Genomic DNA, 16,368 nt, shown 5'->3' on the forward strand with positions numbered 1-16,368 from the left:
TTATTATGATGTTTAATTGAGGAAAATAACATTCTATTCTTCTGTGACTAAAATTAGGAAGAAATAGAACCATTTCCAGAAGAAAGGGAGAACTTTCTTCAGCAGTTGTACAAATTTATGGAGGATAGAGGTGAGTTTTATTTTTAAATGTGCTACCTGTACAACAATAACCATGAATAAAAAAACCATAAAGAATTCTGTTCATTAAGCTTCATGTCACTAATAATCATGGCTGCCTTACTGCCTGCCATCGTCACCAGCACCTGGCATAGTACCTGGCATATAGTACATGGGAGGAGGAATTTGACAGTATTTTGATGGATATTATGGCCATGGACCCATATGGCCTGCATTCTGTTCTGCCTATCTGCCCTCCATCCATGGGTTCCCAAAGAACTCTTACAACTAGGGAGCAGTAGCTGAATGGTAATCATAGTACCATTTTATTTGTACCTACATAGATTCCTCTAGTAAAAAGCCTTCCTCTCTAGAATCACTGTTGGATATACCTTGGATGTGTATGTTTGTGTGTGTTTGTGTATGTGTGCATGTGAGTGAGAGAGAGAGCCAGAGAGACACCATACTCCCAAGTCTTCTTGTGACCCAACCACACAGAACGAAGCAGAGAATTAAACCATCCAGAGAGAGTCAGACATAGAGAAAGGTGGCAGAGTCTCAGGGTGAGCCTTGGCTTAGTCTTTTGAATCTACCTTTCATTTTTGGTAGTGACCTCGTCCTCTGGTAACTGTGGCTTTGTCACTCTCTTGGTAATCTGCTGTTCAGAGTATAGTGTCTCCTTTCCTGGGAAGATGCCAGAAAGGGAGTAGGGAGAGGCAGAAAGCTTTCTAGCTTGAGGAGAAGGACAAAATGAATGAATAATATTTGGAAGTGCCACTGTACTTTGGGAGTTATTTGGGGGGGGGGATTAATATTTTTTTAAATCCTCATTTGTATTGTTGATAAGTAGAAGTTGGCTGTCTTTTGCTCTCGTAAGTGATAGTGGCTGCCATAATGTAGGTATCTTTATTGTTTGATATAAAATGTCCTTGCTTTCTGTATTATTTTTTTGTATGAATGAGGGTTGGCCTAAGAAGGTAGGTGATTTCTTAGGCTTTTGTATAAGGCAAATAAAAAAGTGAAGGGGTGCCTGGGTGGCTCCATTGGTTGAGTGTCCGATTCTTGATTTTGGCTCAGGTCGTGATCTCACAGTTGGTGAGATCTGGCCCCACGTTGGGCTCTGTGCCGACAGTGTGTAACCTGCTTGGGATTCTCTTGCTCCCTCCCTTTCTGCCCCTCCCCCGCTCGTGAGGCTGCTTTTTCAAAATAAATTTTAAAAACTTTAAAAATTTTTTGTTTTGTTGATATTTTATTTTGGTTTATTTGTTATTCTTTGTTCATCAAGGAAATGAAAATGGAGTGAAATCATATAAGGTTTCAAAAATCTGGTATGAGAAATTTTTAAAAAGGAAATGGGCTTAAGTGGTAGACATGTTTTTGATTAACAAGAGATTTTTTTCCCTCTTATACATATACTTTGCATTATATATATTCAGTGGTAATATCTGAATCTTTTGTAGTTTTAAATAACAAATGCAGCATGGTTATAGTAAATTTTGTGTTTTCTTTAATAGGCACACCTATTAACAAACGGCCCGTACTTGGCTATCGAAATTTGAACCTCTTTAAGTTATTCAGACTTGTACACAAGCTTGGAGGATTTGATAACGTAAGTATTACAGTCAAAAGTGAAACGTGTTTTTCATGCAACATGTTTTCTTTTTTAAAAATTACCTAAAATTGTCTAATAAAAACCTAATAGTAGAAGGAGAAGATGATGTAAGGCACAAGTTAGAAACAGAAACAGCTAGCTTCCTCAACCAAATTTAAATTTAATTAAAGAGCTTTTCTTTTTTTTTTTTTTTTTAATTTTTTTTTTTTTTTCAACGTTTATTTATTTTTGGGACAGAGAGAGACACAGCATGAACGGGGGAGGGGCAGAGAGAGAGGGAGACACAGAATCGGAAACAGGCTCCAGGCTCTGAGCCATCAGCCCAGAGCCCAACGCGGGGCTCGAACTCACGGACCGCAAGATCGTGACCTGGCTGAAGTCGGACGCTTAACCGACTGCGCCACCCAGGCGCCCCTTAAAGAGCTTTTCAAACGAGCTTCCCGATTTACTGTTAAGTTTGTCAAACTTTCATAAACCACCTGTGTATGTGTGAGTCACAGCACAACTATATTGGTAGAAGTTCTTCCTGTGTCTCTTTTCCACTACACTGTAAGGTCCTTGAGAGTAGGGATCTCTTTTAATATTCTTTATTCTTAATCTCTTCCATGGTGTGTGATGCACACACATACACACACACATTTATGTATAGAAACATGCAGAAAAATCTTTGTTGAACTGAAGAAATTATCTTAAGGTTGCCATGATGTGTGGTGTCCATCCAATTAAGATTATTCGGGCGGGGGGAGTATTCTGTAGAAGAAAATGCTTTACTAAGATCCTTAGAACTAGATTTATTAAATTTGTAGGTTTTATGGGAACTAATACATTACTTAAAAATTGTGATGTGTCTCTTCATTACAAATTTTAATTTAGAAACCTGAATATTGTCTTACTTGCTATGCCAGGTTTAATTTAAAAATCAAAAGGCCTAATAGCTCAACATTTGTAATTTTCTGAGATTTGTTAGAATACTAAAACTTACTTTAAAAGATTGTTGTAAACTAAATTTTTTATTTAGAATTTATTAAGCTATTTTTCATTCCTTTGAGACTAGAACCAGTACATATAAACATATATTTCCATATGCTACATTAGTCAAAATTTTATTATATTCCCACCTTTTAATTGGGGAGTTTTCATTTTACTTTGTCTGCTAGATTGAAAGCGGAGCTGTTTGGAAACAAGTCTACCAGGATCTTGGAATCCCTGTCTTAAATTCAGCTGCAGGATACAACGTTAAATGTGCTTATAAAAAGTAAGTCATTGTACTTGATATACCAACATTCGATATTTTACCTAGAAAACAGGAGGCTAATTATTTCTTCTAAGAAATCAGAAATTTTTACTAATCACTTTATAATTGCATGTTCTGCAGTATTTTCTGTGAATACTAGATCTATGAGATATTCTGTAAAGAAAGTTTTTGTGGCCAAGAAAATTTGGAAAGTACTGTGTAGAGACTAAAAACCTCTTTTTAAAGTGTTAAAGGGGCACCTGGGTGGCTCAGTCGGTTTAGCGTCTGATCTCAGCTCAGGTCATGATCTCGCAGTTCATGAGTTTGAGCCCCATGTTGGGCTCTGTGCTGACAGCTCAGAGCCTGGAGCCTGCTTCGGATTCTGTGTCTCCCTCTCTCTGCCTCTGTCTGTCTCTCTCCCTCTCTCTCACTCAAAATAAGTAAATAAATAAACAAACATTAAAAAAAATAAAGTGTTAAAAAGTCCAGGATTGAATCCTGGTCCTGCCAATTATTAGCTTTTGTGCCCCTTGGACCATTTATTTGTTCTCTTAAGCTTCAGTTTCCTCATTTGTAAAATGGGATACTAGTGCTTGCCTCGTAAGATTATTCTGATGATTAAATGAGATTTCACATGAACTAAGAGGACTAGTGCTTGGCATATCAGAAGTGCTCATGGGGTGTCTGGGTGGCTCAGTCAGCTGAGCATCTGACTCTTGACTTTGACTCAGGTCAGGATCTCATGATTCATGAGGTCGAGCCCCACGTTGGGCTCTGTGCTGGACAGCGCAGAGCCTGCTTGGGATTCATCTCTCTCTCTCTCTCTCTCTCTCTCTCTCTCTCTGTCTCTCTCTCTCCAAAATAAAAAAAAAAGTGCTTAAAAAGTTGATGCTTTACTAATACTTTTAATAGCTATTGTTGTTACAGTTACTTTATTTAAGATACTGTTTTTTTACTTTTGGCGTAGTTTTTTTGTGACTTTGGGTTTTTTGAAAAATGTTTCTATTTGGGTTAAAGAGAATGGGAAGAACTGAACTAGAATAAATTAGAATATTAATATGACTCAATATTTGAGAACTTAAAAGAAATAAACACCTTTTAAAAACCACCACTCTGTAGTAATAATTTGAAATGTTTTCCCAAATGTAATTTCTCTTCACGTTTCCAGATATTTATATGGTTTTGAGGAGTACTGTAGGTCGGCCAATATTGAATTTCAAATGGCATTGCCAGAGAAGGTTGTTAACAAGCCATGTAAGGAGTGTGAAAATGTAAAAGAAATCAAAGTTAAGGAAGAAAATGAACCAGAAATCAAAGAAATAAAGATTGAAGAGGAGGAGAATATAATACCAAAAGAAGAAAAGCCTACTGATGATGATACTGAAAGAAAAGAAAATATTAAACCCTCTCTGGTAAATCAGATACTGTTCATAGTGCTGTGCCTTCTTTGGTACATTGTCTACACTGTCTGTAACATTTTCATGGTTAACTTATTATTATAAAATGTTATACTTAATTTTTTGAGCATTTTCCTCGTTAAGTGCTATTTTTGTATTTAAAATAGTTGTTCGCTGTTTTTGCCTTAGTGTGTTAGGAATGGCAGGAGTATCTTAAAATAGCTAACGCGTTTCTCAATATTAGTATTGGTTGGTACCGCCTTTTGCTAACAATTAGATCATGGAATTAGGTTGACAGTTTTTACTTTTGTTGGTTTAGTTCCTCTGATTTTTTTCTAGGGAAGTAAAAAGAATTTATTAGAATCTATACCTACACAGTCCGATCAGGAAAAAGAAGTTAACATGAAAAAAACAGAAGAAAATGAGAATCTGGAGGACAAAGATGAGGAGACAACTGGAGTAGATGAGTCCCTCAGCATAAAGGTAGAAGCTGAAGAAGAAAAAGCAAAATCTGGGTAAGAAATTTGTTTTTGGTTAAGATGCATTTTTTGGCTGAATGAATTCTTGTAATTTGCCCTTTGTGTGTGTGCGTGTTTGAACCTAAATTTGCCAAAATATAGTGTAATTGAGTGGTTTGCATTTAGTATGTAAGTACCATTTGCCTTCTTCAGAGACCCTACTAATGCAAATTTGTAGCAAAAGATCATGTTTTTGATCCATTCTTCTTGCTCTCATCATGGAAATTTATGAAATTTTGAGCTAGAAAAATACTTCTTACTACATTAAGCTCTGCTGAATAACCGGATAATAGAAATTTGGGAAGATGGCTTTCTGTATGTAATGTTTTCTAGATGGTATGTTGGCTCTAGATTTTAAGAGTTGTGTTAATTTCTTAAGCAAAAAATAAGAATGGAAAAGTGCTAATAATTAGCTTTCACAAGGCCTGGATTGTTATATTGTGTTTTCTGTGACAGTAGTAATTCCTCATTTTGGTCAGTTTGGAATGATGAACTGTTTATTCAGCAATGTAATTTATGCACTGCCAGTGGACCCCTGGATTTTGTAGATGATCTTTGGCATCTAGTCATCGCTGAGGTTTAAAAAAACCCTACACATCCCCATCGTCAATGGTCCGTTTAAATAAGTACAACCAAATGTTTTTGATCATTTTAGTGGTTTCTGAAATTCGGCCACAGCATGCACATAGGCAGGGAAGGGAAGCAAAATATGCTTTGCAAATTTAGGGAAAGGTACTTGTTTAGTATACCTTGTTATATATCTTTGTGTACAAATGTCTATATCAAGTACTCCTTACTGCTGTTGGTGATTATTTCAGCTATTAAAAAACTTAGTAAGTACGTAGCTTTTTGCCTAAAATCTCTTGATTATTTTAGTGTCCTCTGAAATTTTGGCTGCAGCATACAGATAAACATGGGAGGAGAAACCTGGGTTTAGATGAATATAGTCTAAGTGTTTTTTCATTATACTTGGTTATAGTCCTGTGTGCACGTGTATATTTCAAGGTACTCCTTGCTGTTGCTGGAGACTATTTCAACTCCTAAGAAACTTAGTAAGGATTCAGCTTTTTGTCTGAAAATCTGATCTTTAAATTTGCATGTATTTCTGGAATATCTGCTGTGTGGGAGGCATTGTGATAAGACTGTGTTTTCTCTTTGTCACTAATAATTATCTTATTTTTTCAAGTTGGTGTTTCAATTTATTTTCTGGTGTAAACTATATATTGTAGGTTTTAAAAAATTCTTCAACTCTATGGCTTTTTAATTTACTACATATATTTATTAATGTATCATACTACAAACTGAAATTTTCCTAGCCCGACAGCACTAATTTGGTAGTGTTATGTGTTGGGAATGTCCAAGATTGATTTCTGAGTTTTATTAGATAAGTGCAAGAGAAAATTTGATAGTTATAAAGAATCATATGTGAGTATTTCTCTAGCATATAGAGTTTCTCTAAGTAATTACTAGTTACTGCCAGGAATTTGCCATGTCCTTTTTTCATAGTCTAGGTAAAGGAGATTAAATAAGTTAATTTAGGTAAAATGCCCTGTTCAATGCCTGGCCCATAGAAAGTATTAATAAGTTAAAGTTGTTGTTTTTTTAATTTGTTCCATTGTATGGAGTGTGACATCAAACTGGGAAAATTTGATATTTGTGAATTCAGATGAAAAATATTGATACATTTGGTTTCCCAAAATAATAGTTCTTTAAAAGATGTGCGTGTGTGTATGTGTGTGTGTGTGTGTGTGTGTGTGTGTGTGTGTGTGAGAGAGAGAGAGAGAGAGAGATCCACATCAACTTAATTTTTACAAATCTATATGCTGATTACATTTTATACTTCCAGAAGGTATCATTGTTGGCATTCTATGTCTGATTTAGTGCATTTTACCTTTGATTTTGCCAGTGAATTATTAGAGAAAGGAGTAGAATATTTTATTTGACTGATAGCAATTGTGTTGTTTGCTTCTTTAAACTTTAGTACACTGTTTAAGTTGGTTGGTGTCTGAGGTTGACATTCAGTGTGAAACTTTTGTTTTCAATTTTTGATTGCTTTATTAATACAGAGTATTAGAGTATTACTCCAGATAAAATTAAAGACTGCCAGGCTGCACTAAAGTAGGATTGTGCTTCTTACTGGCATGAACCAGTTGTGCTCAGAGCATTGTGTAATGTAAGACACAATTTAGAAGTTTTCATTTAAAAACTCTTAGACTTTTTATTCTGTGTCTCTCCTTTCTCTGATATGATCATTCTGAGGTACATAACAAATATCTTTGGCGCATAATAAACAACTTCTTTTGTTGTGGCCACTAGAATACACTTCCTTTTCTCCCTGATACACAGAGATACAAGCTTATGATTTAAACAAGGAATATTCTTTCCAAAAAAAATGTTTTAACTGTTTTAATTTTTTAAATACATATAAACACTTATTTAAAGTTGTTAATAATAGTTTATCATCCAAAATACCCTCTCTGGTAATTTCTTAGATATTTTAGCCTTACTAATAATTATGTCTTCAGTACAGACATGTTCATGTATTTTTAATAATAGAGTTCTAGTTTTTTATCTCCAATTATAGCTGGTTTATTTAGATCTTAATTTTGAAGTACCTATTCATTTGAATATAAATGAGTCTTTAAAAATAGAAATAATTCTTGAGATTCTGTAGACTTTGTGATGTATTTCTGAGAAAACTGATGCATTTGTTACTTTTGTAAACTTACACTTAATTTCACAGACTATTAGGCTTCCCTTCGCCCCTCCTGCCTCACAATGTAGAAGGAAAGAGGTAGGAGAATAAAAACATTTTAGTGTTGCTTGTATTACTATAGATTGTTTCTGTTGCTTACGTAATTGCATAATTAGGAGTGATAAAGTATGTTATTGCTAAAAAGGTTGCGTATAAGATTATGAAACAAATGATCAGTGGAAAAGGCTTTTTATATAAATACTACATTCATGAACTTTTAAAGCTTAATTATGTAACTGTCATGTAGTTTCTGTTTTATAATCTTTATTTGTCAGCTCTAAAGTGATGGAGTCTTTTTGAGAGAAAACTATTGTACTAGATAATAGACATAGTTTTTATCTGCTGTGCAGGGTAAATACATAGTATTTATCTTGGGACTAAATATAGTTGAATTTCATATTGAAGTCTTTTAAAAACTAAATCTAGTGTTTGGAAGATTTTCTCCAACTTGTTTAATATGGATTTGTGGCTAATATAAAATGAATGCGAATGCTCAGTTTTAAAAAGTGCACAATACTGAGAAGACTGAAATGGTTGCAGTGCTGCTTCTAGAATGATTTCACTTTTAGTTTTGTGTTACTTGGACTTGGCCTGTCTTATACTTATTTCATTGGAACTTCGAAGTTGAGAGAGTCGGTAAAAGACTTTACACGCGGTAAAGAAACAGAAATTGTAGCAAAGTTTAGAAGAATAGAAAGAAAAAAATGATGTGATATTGATGTGAAGTTAGTCAAATAGTCCTGTGAAAGGTAAAACCATATTTCAGTTAGCATAACATTTGAAATTCTGGTTGGAGCACCTTTTGAACTCAATAAGACTAGCTGTTGGCTAGTAAAAGTTTTTGTTTTCAACACCCCGGGGCTGGAAATACTTGAATAAAAAATACTTTTTAGTCTGGAAATGGCTATGAGGTGTAACTGATTTGTGTTTTTGTCAACACGTTTGTGTAAAGCACTTTCATAATAAACCATGAAAAAGTTGTTAAAGTTGACCTTAATAGTTTCTTATACAACTTCTCTTCTTCTGGCTGTTGGAAATTTTCTTTTAATGCATTTTTCAATCTTCATTTCCTCTAAATGTATTTCTCTATAACCACAGTCATCTTATACAGTTTTGGTTTTTAATGTTACGTTGCAACCCAGAATTTCATGCACATGGAACCTGCCGTTCCCGGAGCAATCACAGCCACGATTTTTATCAGTTTATGTGGTTTGGAACTGAAAAGCTTATGAAGTGTCTTTTATTAACTGCAATTTTTTAAACCTTTCAAGAGATGAAACGAATAAAGAGGAAGATGAAGATGATGAAGAAGCAGAAGAGGAGGAGGAGGAGGAGGAAGAGGATGAAGAGGATGATGACAACGATGAGGACGAGGAGTTTGAATGCTATCCACCAGGCATGAAAGTCCAAGTGCGGTATGGACGAGGGAAAAATCAAAAAATGTATGAAGCTAGTATTAAAGATTCTGATGTCGAAGGTGGAGAGGTCCTTTACTTGGTGCATTACTGCGGATGGAATGTGAGGTAACTTGAGTTTCAGCTAGTGATTACTACCTAAAAACACTTCTAAAATAATTTTCTATTTTAAAAGTTAATTGACGAATTACAGACTTATTAGTTACTCTGATTGAGGTCATAGTACCATATAAAAAATCTGTAGATTTCAGCATGTAAATGCCTCGCTTAGTGACTTCCTACTTACTGTTTTTGAATACTTAGAAGATACCCTTAGGGTCTAGAAAACTGATATCCTATACAGTTGACTTTTATGTTATACATGAAGATTAACAGGGACAGCAACATTATTGGTGAAATGATAGAAAAATCTTTTTTTTTTTTTTTTTAATTTATTTAAGTAGAAAAATCTTTTTTAAAGTTAAAAGAGTTTTGAGCTTCTACATGTCTGTGAGTTAATTACCGGGCTTCTTTCTCTCTCGCGTTTTCAACATTACATTGCCACAGTAACCTCTTCTTTGTAATCTGAAGTTGTCACGTGTCTTTCTTACAGGAGGCAGGGATTTTAAAGTCGTGATTTCTTAAGATGCATTAGCCATTTTAAGAGGGCCTTTATCTCTTCATTAACATCTCTTAGATTATAGTCTTGTTCAGAAGCCTCAGAAAGTTATTTGTGTATTTGAGACGATATGGTGGAAATGCAATAAGCAAGTGTGCTTAACTAAAATAGGGTGCGCTTTCTGACTGTTGATCACCCTAGGGATGAAAGGCAAGACTAAGGTTTGGTCTTTTAGGTGGTGTTCAGTGACTTCACTTCTTATCTTATACAAGTTTTCTTTGGTTCATCCAGAGAAATTTTGTATTTGAATTTTATCCAAGATTGGCAAGTCTGTTTTAGGATCTGGTCACTTAAATTATCTTTTAAGAAAATCTATAAATTCGTTTTGGAATCTTTGATACTTTATTTGAAATACAGCTTGTGATAGCGTTGTCGCCCTTGAAAAATTCACCACAGAAGTTAGAAATGGTGGTTTCGTGGTGTGCCTAGTATCTTCAAGGAGGAATACAGTTCCCGCGCTTTTTATTTCAGTTGTATTCTGTGATTTAGAAAGGTGTTCAGAAAACATCATCTCAATTTCTGTTTCTTAAAAAAACTATATAGCCTCTGTTTCTTAAAAGTCCATTTTGTGTTGTCCTGCTGTGGCAATAGGAAGCTCTAGAAGCATGTCTAATCTGATTACCTTTCTTACTTAGAGAAAAGTGCAATTCTGATCCATTCTGACGCTTGGAAGAAAATAACAATTTAAGTCATAAGGAAATGTTTAGAAGTTTTGTTTGGGGACTCGTTCTTTGTTATTTCTAACCAGCGAGTTTGGGATTTTAAGAATACTTTTAATCAGTGTTGTCCCGTAACATAAGCTTTTCCAAAGAGTCAGTTTTAACACCATGTGTAATTTATCCTTTTGTCCGTTGGCTCTTGGGCTGCTTTTGTGGTACATGATTTTCCTTACCTGAAGGGCTGGCTATTAATGATCATGTTCAACGGAAGATACTGGAGATCTCAGATATAGCTGCTATAAGAATATTTTGCCCAGTTTTGACATTTAATCATTTTGATCTTACTAAATGATCATCATAATATAAATGTCGAGGGAGTTCCATTTATGCCTGGAGTGTACATGTTGAATACGTTAGTTTAAAATTAGGAAGGAAAAAATTGAATCAGGAAAAATTAGTAATTACTGAGTAATGCCCACAAGAGATGTAAGAGCCACATCATCTTTTACCTCTCCTTTCAGTTCTTCTGCCCTTAGTTTATATAATGAGGTAGTTTTTCTAGTGGCCTTATTAAATGCTTTGTATTTCGTGACAGAACTTGCACCATTATCAGGGCTTGATTATTTTCTATTGTTCCGTTAAATAAAGAGGCTCAGTAAGTATAAGAATTGAGACATTCATACAATTATTCTGCAAGTAGGACACAACTTTCTGTTTGTTTAAGAAAAGACTGAGTGAAGGAAAGAGTCATCTTTCCGTCGGAACACTTGGATTTTAGGGGCCAGAAAGAGAATGTCAGTATTTTAGCTTTGAAATTGGTGAGGGGTTGGGGATGGTAAGGGAAGACTTTAAATTGAGACCTTCAAGTTTTTAATAATACAGAAGAGAAAACGAGACCTAGTTCAACAAGACAAGATGATGTCACTGAGAAGGATGCCATCTACTCCTCACACCTCAAGCGTTTGTGTGGTCTGAACTTTCAAAAGAAGAAAACTAACCAACTTGACGAAGACCTGTAGAGTGAATCTCTTCATACTCCAGCAGCATAGAGAAAGCTGTACTTCTGTAGATTAGCAGTTAATTTTCATAGTCAGTATAACAATAGTCCTATTTCTCTCTGCAGTAATAACCAGAATCTCTTATTGATGAATAAGCAATAATTATGATATTTGCTGCTCCTTCATGTCTGAAGCTAATCTAATGAGGACTGCAACAAATCCTCATCAGTTCTGCAACTGTGTTCCTGTTGTTTCAGTGATCTTCAGCTTGATCTTTGAATTTCACTTAAGAGATGTGAAATTAGACATGAAGATTTATGTATGAAGGTTCATGAAAATAGTTTTATCTTCAGTGGCAGTCATTCATTACTATAGCAATTTAGGAAACTTCTTATGGAGCTATTTGTGTGAGTTTTGTTTGATCTGAAAGGTCACTTTCCAGTAAACAAATTTTTCATAAAGAAAATAAGAGACTATCTTTCTTAGTTTAAAAAATGCTATTTTTCTGGTAATTTCTACATTTTACCTTTTTTCTAAAATGCTGTGTAAACCTTTCCAATAATACAATTTTCATTTGCACACCTATTTCACATTTGAAAAATGTTAATTTTTGTTACACAAAAGAATAGGATTTGGGCCAATTTATTTTTACTACCACAAGAAGAAGACACATTTTTACAAGCTTACATCAGATTTACTGGAAATAGCCAGAACTCTGGATCTTAAACCACATAATGGCTTATAAATGGCATAATAGTGCAACAGAATTTGTCGGGTGTGGTGACCATATGTAAAACTATTGTCCAACACAGTAGACTTCACTAGGTTGCCATGTGCTTGGAGGAAGTCAGTGCTTCTTTATGAATTGTATTTGACTCTTCTAAAAATAGCATCCAATCTAGAAAACTGGCGAAATACATAAAAGTAGAAAGACAACTAGTAATATTGTAGTATGTTCTCTTGTAGTCTTTTAAAAGACATTATACGTTTTTAAAAATTATAATCACACTTCAGTAATTTTTCATAGTAGGCTTTCTGCGTGTTTTCTCTGCATGATGTTCATGCTTTATGGAAGTTTTTAGTTCATTAGCTAATTGATCCCCTTTGTTCTCGCTTCTAAGTTCATGCCATAAACGTGGGATTGAGTTTTGAAAATAAAGTTACACTCTGAAATTCAGCTGCTACAATCTCTGTTGTGTGTGTGTTGGGTTTAGCCTCGTTCCCAAACACAGCCAAGTGTGTTACAGCTTTCTGGGCAACTTGGCTTGCAATTTAAAATGCATCAGTGTTTTATCATGTATCGAAGCTGATTTTTCTCCATTTCCAGTTTGGCTTTCCATAATCAAGGGGTTGGGAATTTGATTAGAGAATTTTTTTTTTTTATATTAAAGCTCATCAACTACATGAAAAGGATACCCTCAAGTAAAAGAGAAAGGGGAAAGCAACACTAAAGTTTCAGCTGTAAAATTTCTAATTAGCAAATTAGTTCTACTCCATTTTATAAGTTCTAGAGAACTAAAAATAAGATAAGTTATATTTAAAGATATTACTTGGCAATAAAAATGTATTTCATTTAAAAAATATTTTGTCTCTCAGGGTGCCTGGCTGGCTCAGTCAGTTCAGTGTCCCACTTCGGCTCAGCTCATGATCTCACAATTTGTGGGTTTGAGCCCCGCTTCAGGCTCTGTGCTGACAGCTCAGAGCCTGGAGTCAGCTTCGGATTCTGTGTCTCCCTCTCTCTCCACCCCTCCCCTGCTCATGCTCTTGTCTCTCTCTCAAAAACAAAACCAAAACATAAAAAAAAAAAAAAAAAATTCTGTCTCTCGAAGCAAATTGGCTCCTCCTTTGAAGAGATGGGGGGCGGGGGACAACTAGTAAAAAGCTTTCACAAATAGGTTCAAACCTACTTTGTGCTAACATTCAACTGCTTTTTAACAAACATTTATTCTTTTATTTGGCATATATAAGTTCAGTATCCTGTGCAAAATACTATGCTTGAACAGAGATACAAAGAAATGGTTCCCGTTAAGGCATTGATTGTCCAGATGAAGGAACTACCCACCCCAGGATTTACAACCCATCCATCCCACCGCCCCTCCCTCCTAATACCCTCAGCCCTCCCCTTGGCTTACTTACCTTCAGTCACCCCTTAGAGTCATTTCTTTTGACCCCCACGCTCTTCTGTTGCTCTTGTGTTGCTTTGTAATTCTTGATCGACAGAACCACTAGAACACCAATTAAATCTCACTCTTGTGCTCCTGGCCTGCACCTGCGGCTCACCCTGGCTGGAGAAAGCAAAATGACTTACTTTAAATTCATGACTGTGAACCTTAAGTCGCCAAGATATGTCCCCCTTCCATCCCCTCTCTTACTTTCTCTGAAGACTATTTCATACTGTTTCTTATCTCCTCAGATACCCAGGATCTCTTCCCCATCCCTGCTTCGTAACCTCACTGAAAAATTGGAATGAGAGAATTTCTGCAGACTTCCACCTTCTTACCCGCCTCCCTTGCCACGCTCTGCGCCCGGTCGTTAGTCATCGGTGATCGGGCGCGCCGCTGTCTAAAGCCGGTCTTCTGAGTGCAGTGCCTTGTTGCCTAAATCAGAGCCGGGGCCCCAGAAATTTTCCCTTTCTTCCCCCTCTCTGTCATCAGCTTCTCGCTCTGTTCTAACTCATTGTTGTCTGGACCTGCAGGGATTTCTCCCGTCTCAAAGCTCACTTGACCTTCCCCCTGCTTTTCCTGCTGTGCCATTTCTCTGCTGTATTTCTATCCAGCAAGACTATTTGAGCAGCCGACTTCTCTCGTGTTGTTTTGTGTAAGCCCACTCCAGTAAGGCTTTTGCCCCTGTCACACCTCCAAAACTGTCACCATTGACCCCCATCTGACTGAATTCCGTCCTTATTTCTTGACCTCTTGCTGCTTGCCTCAACAGTGGCATCTGACCCTGCTGATCGCTCCTTCTGTGACAGTGTTAACTTGTGTTCCAGCTGCTACAGCGACAACTGTTTTTCTTGTTTATTTTCCTTTTCTGCCATTCCTCAGTCATCCTCTTTTGTCTCTTCTTGTCTTTGTGTGTTTTCTTCCTTATAATTGTGCCCTTTTATCCTTTGATACCCATTTTAACTTGTTTACATTCTATCTCTATTTTTCCAGCCCTAATTTGAATCACTTTTCTGATAACTGCATTTTTCTAAATTATTTCTTGGAGCCAAATAATTTTGACCTTCTGGAATATAGCTTCCACTTAGGACTGTGGGGACCTCAGGACCACATTACTTCCCACTACAAAAGAGCATTTAATTTTTAAAACGTGAAAAGTAATCCCAATTCCATATTCATTCCATTAATATCCCTTACCACTTCTAGAAAAGTACATGCCTGTAAGTAGCAAATAAATCTTGAACTAAATTGGACCTCCTGGCAACAAAATAGAAGTACAGCAGGAGTTAAAATCCAGATCAAAGGAACTAGTCTACAAAAATGATACTTACAGAATACAGACACAAATGGGGGATTGGGACAGATGTGGCCTGGCTCCCTCACTGGAGCCTCTCAATGCTTTTATGTGTGGGAACTCTTTGTTTAACGTCCTGAGGCACTGTCAAGCTGTTTTCCACAGAGGCTACACCATGTTACATTCTTAGCAGAATTGTGTTAGGGTTCTGGTTTCTCCAAATCATCACCAACATTTGTTATTTTCTATTGCTAAAAAAATGGTTATTATTAGCTAACTTAGTATCTCATTTTTTTTTTCAATTTTTTTTTTGAAAGGTTTATTCATTTTTCAGAAACAGAGACAGAGAGCATGAGCGGGGAAGGGGCAGGGAGAGGGGGAGACACAGAATCTGAAACAGGCTCCAGGTTCTGAGCTGTCAGCACAGAGTCCGACTCGGGACCCAAACTCACAGACTGTGAGATCGTGACCTAAGCCGAAGTTGGACGCTTAACCGACTGAGCCACCCAGGAGCCCCCCATTTGGTTTTGATTTGCATGTTTAGAATGACTAGTGATGCATACTTATTGGCTATTTGTATGTCTTTGGGGAAATGTCTGTTTAAGCCCTTTGCTCATTTTTGAATTGTTGTTATTGTTGAGTTGTAGGAATTCTTCATATGTTCTGTATATTAATCCTTTCTCAGATACATGGCTTGCAGATATTTTCTCCCATTCTGTGAACCCACAGAATTTGCTTTTCACTCTCTTGATACTGTCTTTTGATATACAAAAGTTTTAAATTTTGATAAAGTCCTTATTCACCCATTTTTTCTTTGTTGCCCATGCTTTCGGTGGTATATCCTAGAAAACATCACCAAATCTGGTGTTGTGAAAATTGCCCTGTGTTTTCTTCTAAGAATTGTATACTTTTAGTTCTTTTTTTTTTTTTTTAACGTTTATTGATTTGAGAGAGAGAGAGAGAGAGAGAGAGAGCGCGCGCACATGGTAGGGGAAGGGGTGGGGGGAGGGGGAGGCAGGGAGAGAGGGGGACAGGATCCGAAGTAGGCTGTGCTGACAGCACAGGGCCCCGTGTGGGGCTGGAACCCACGAACCGAACCGTGAGATCATGACCTGAACTGAAGTCAGATGCTTAACCGAATGAGCTACTCAGGTGCCCCTATACTTTTAGTTCTAATACTTTAGTTTTTAATCCATTTTAATTTTTATAAAAGTATGTATGATAGTTCTTTTTTTATGATTTTTGTCATATGAAGAGCCCATCTCCTAATTAGCAGCCGAAATGGGGTTGAGAGTGAGACTAAAGTGAATCTGATGGGAAATACTCCTGATGTGACTTTACTTCTGCTCTGTCTTCTTTTGTCCCTTTAAGAATTTTTACGTCACTTCAGATTAATTTCTTCCATATTCATATTCCTTCCACCTTCAGAGTATTTTATGTCCTTACTTCTTTTTCTTCTTTTACTTTCATGTCATCTGATCCCTACCATACTTTCATAGTGTATGCCAATGGACTTAGGAATGTTGATAAAAGAGTACAGAGTTGTTCT

General features: G+C 36.2%; 1 protein-coding gene across 9 annotated transcripts in view; it reads left to right on the forward strand.

Moving 5' to 3' along the window:
• Window positions 1–16,368, forward strand: part of ARID4B (AT-rich interaction domain 4B) — a 156,840-nt gene that overhangs the window by 104,703 nt on the left and 35,769 nt on the right. For 5 of the 9 annotated variants that reach the window (XR_006701384.1, XM_045437301.1, XM_045437303.1 and 2 more), the window contains exons 12-17: window positions 58–130; window positions 1,632–1,726; window positions 2,887–2,984; window positions 4,132–4,375; window positions 4,700–4,875; window positions 8,905–9,156. Coding sequence is in view for 8 of the 9 variants with exons in the window: in XM_045437301.1 (XP_045293257.1) it covers window positions 58–130; window positions 1,632–1,726; window positions 2,887–2,984; window positions 4,132–4,375; window positions 4,700–4,875; window positions 8,905–9,156 (938 nt within the window). In the remaining variant the exon portion in view is untranslated. The remainder of the gene's footprint in view (window positions 1–57; window positions 131–1,631; window positions 1,727–2,886; window positions 2,985–4,131; window positions 4,376–4,699; window positions 4,876–8,904; window positions 9,157–16,368) is intronic. The other 4 variants (XM_045437305.1, XM_045437304.1, XM_045437307.1 and 1 more) reach the window with 2 other exon arrangements.

The sequence above is a fragment of the Leopardus geoffroyi genome, chromosome D2 (genome assembly GCF_018350155.1).
Source record: "Leopardus geoffroyi isolate Oge1 chromosome D2, O.geoffroyi_Oge1_pat1.0, whole genome shotgun sequence".
NCBI lineage: Eukaryota > Metazoa > Chordata > Mammalia > Carnivora > Felidae > Leopardus > Leopardus geoffroyi.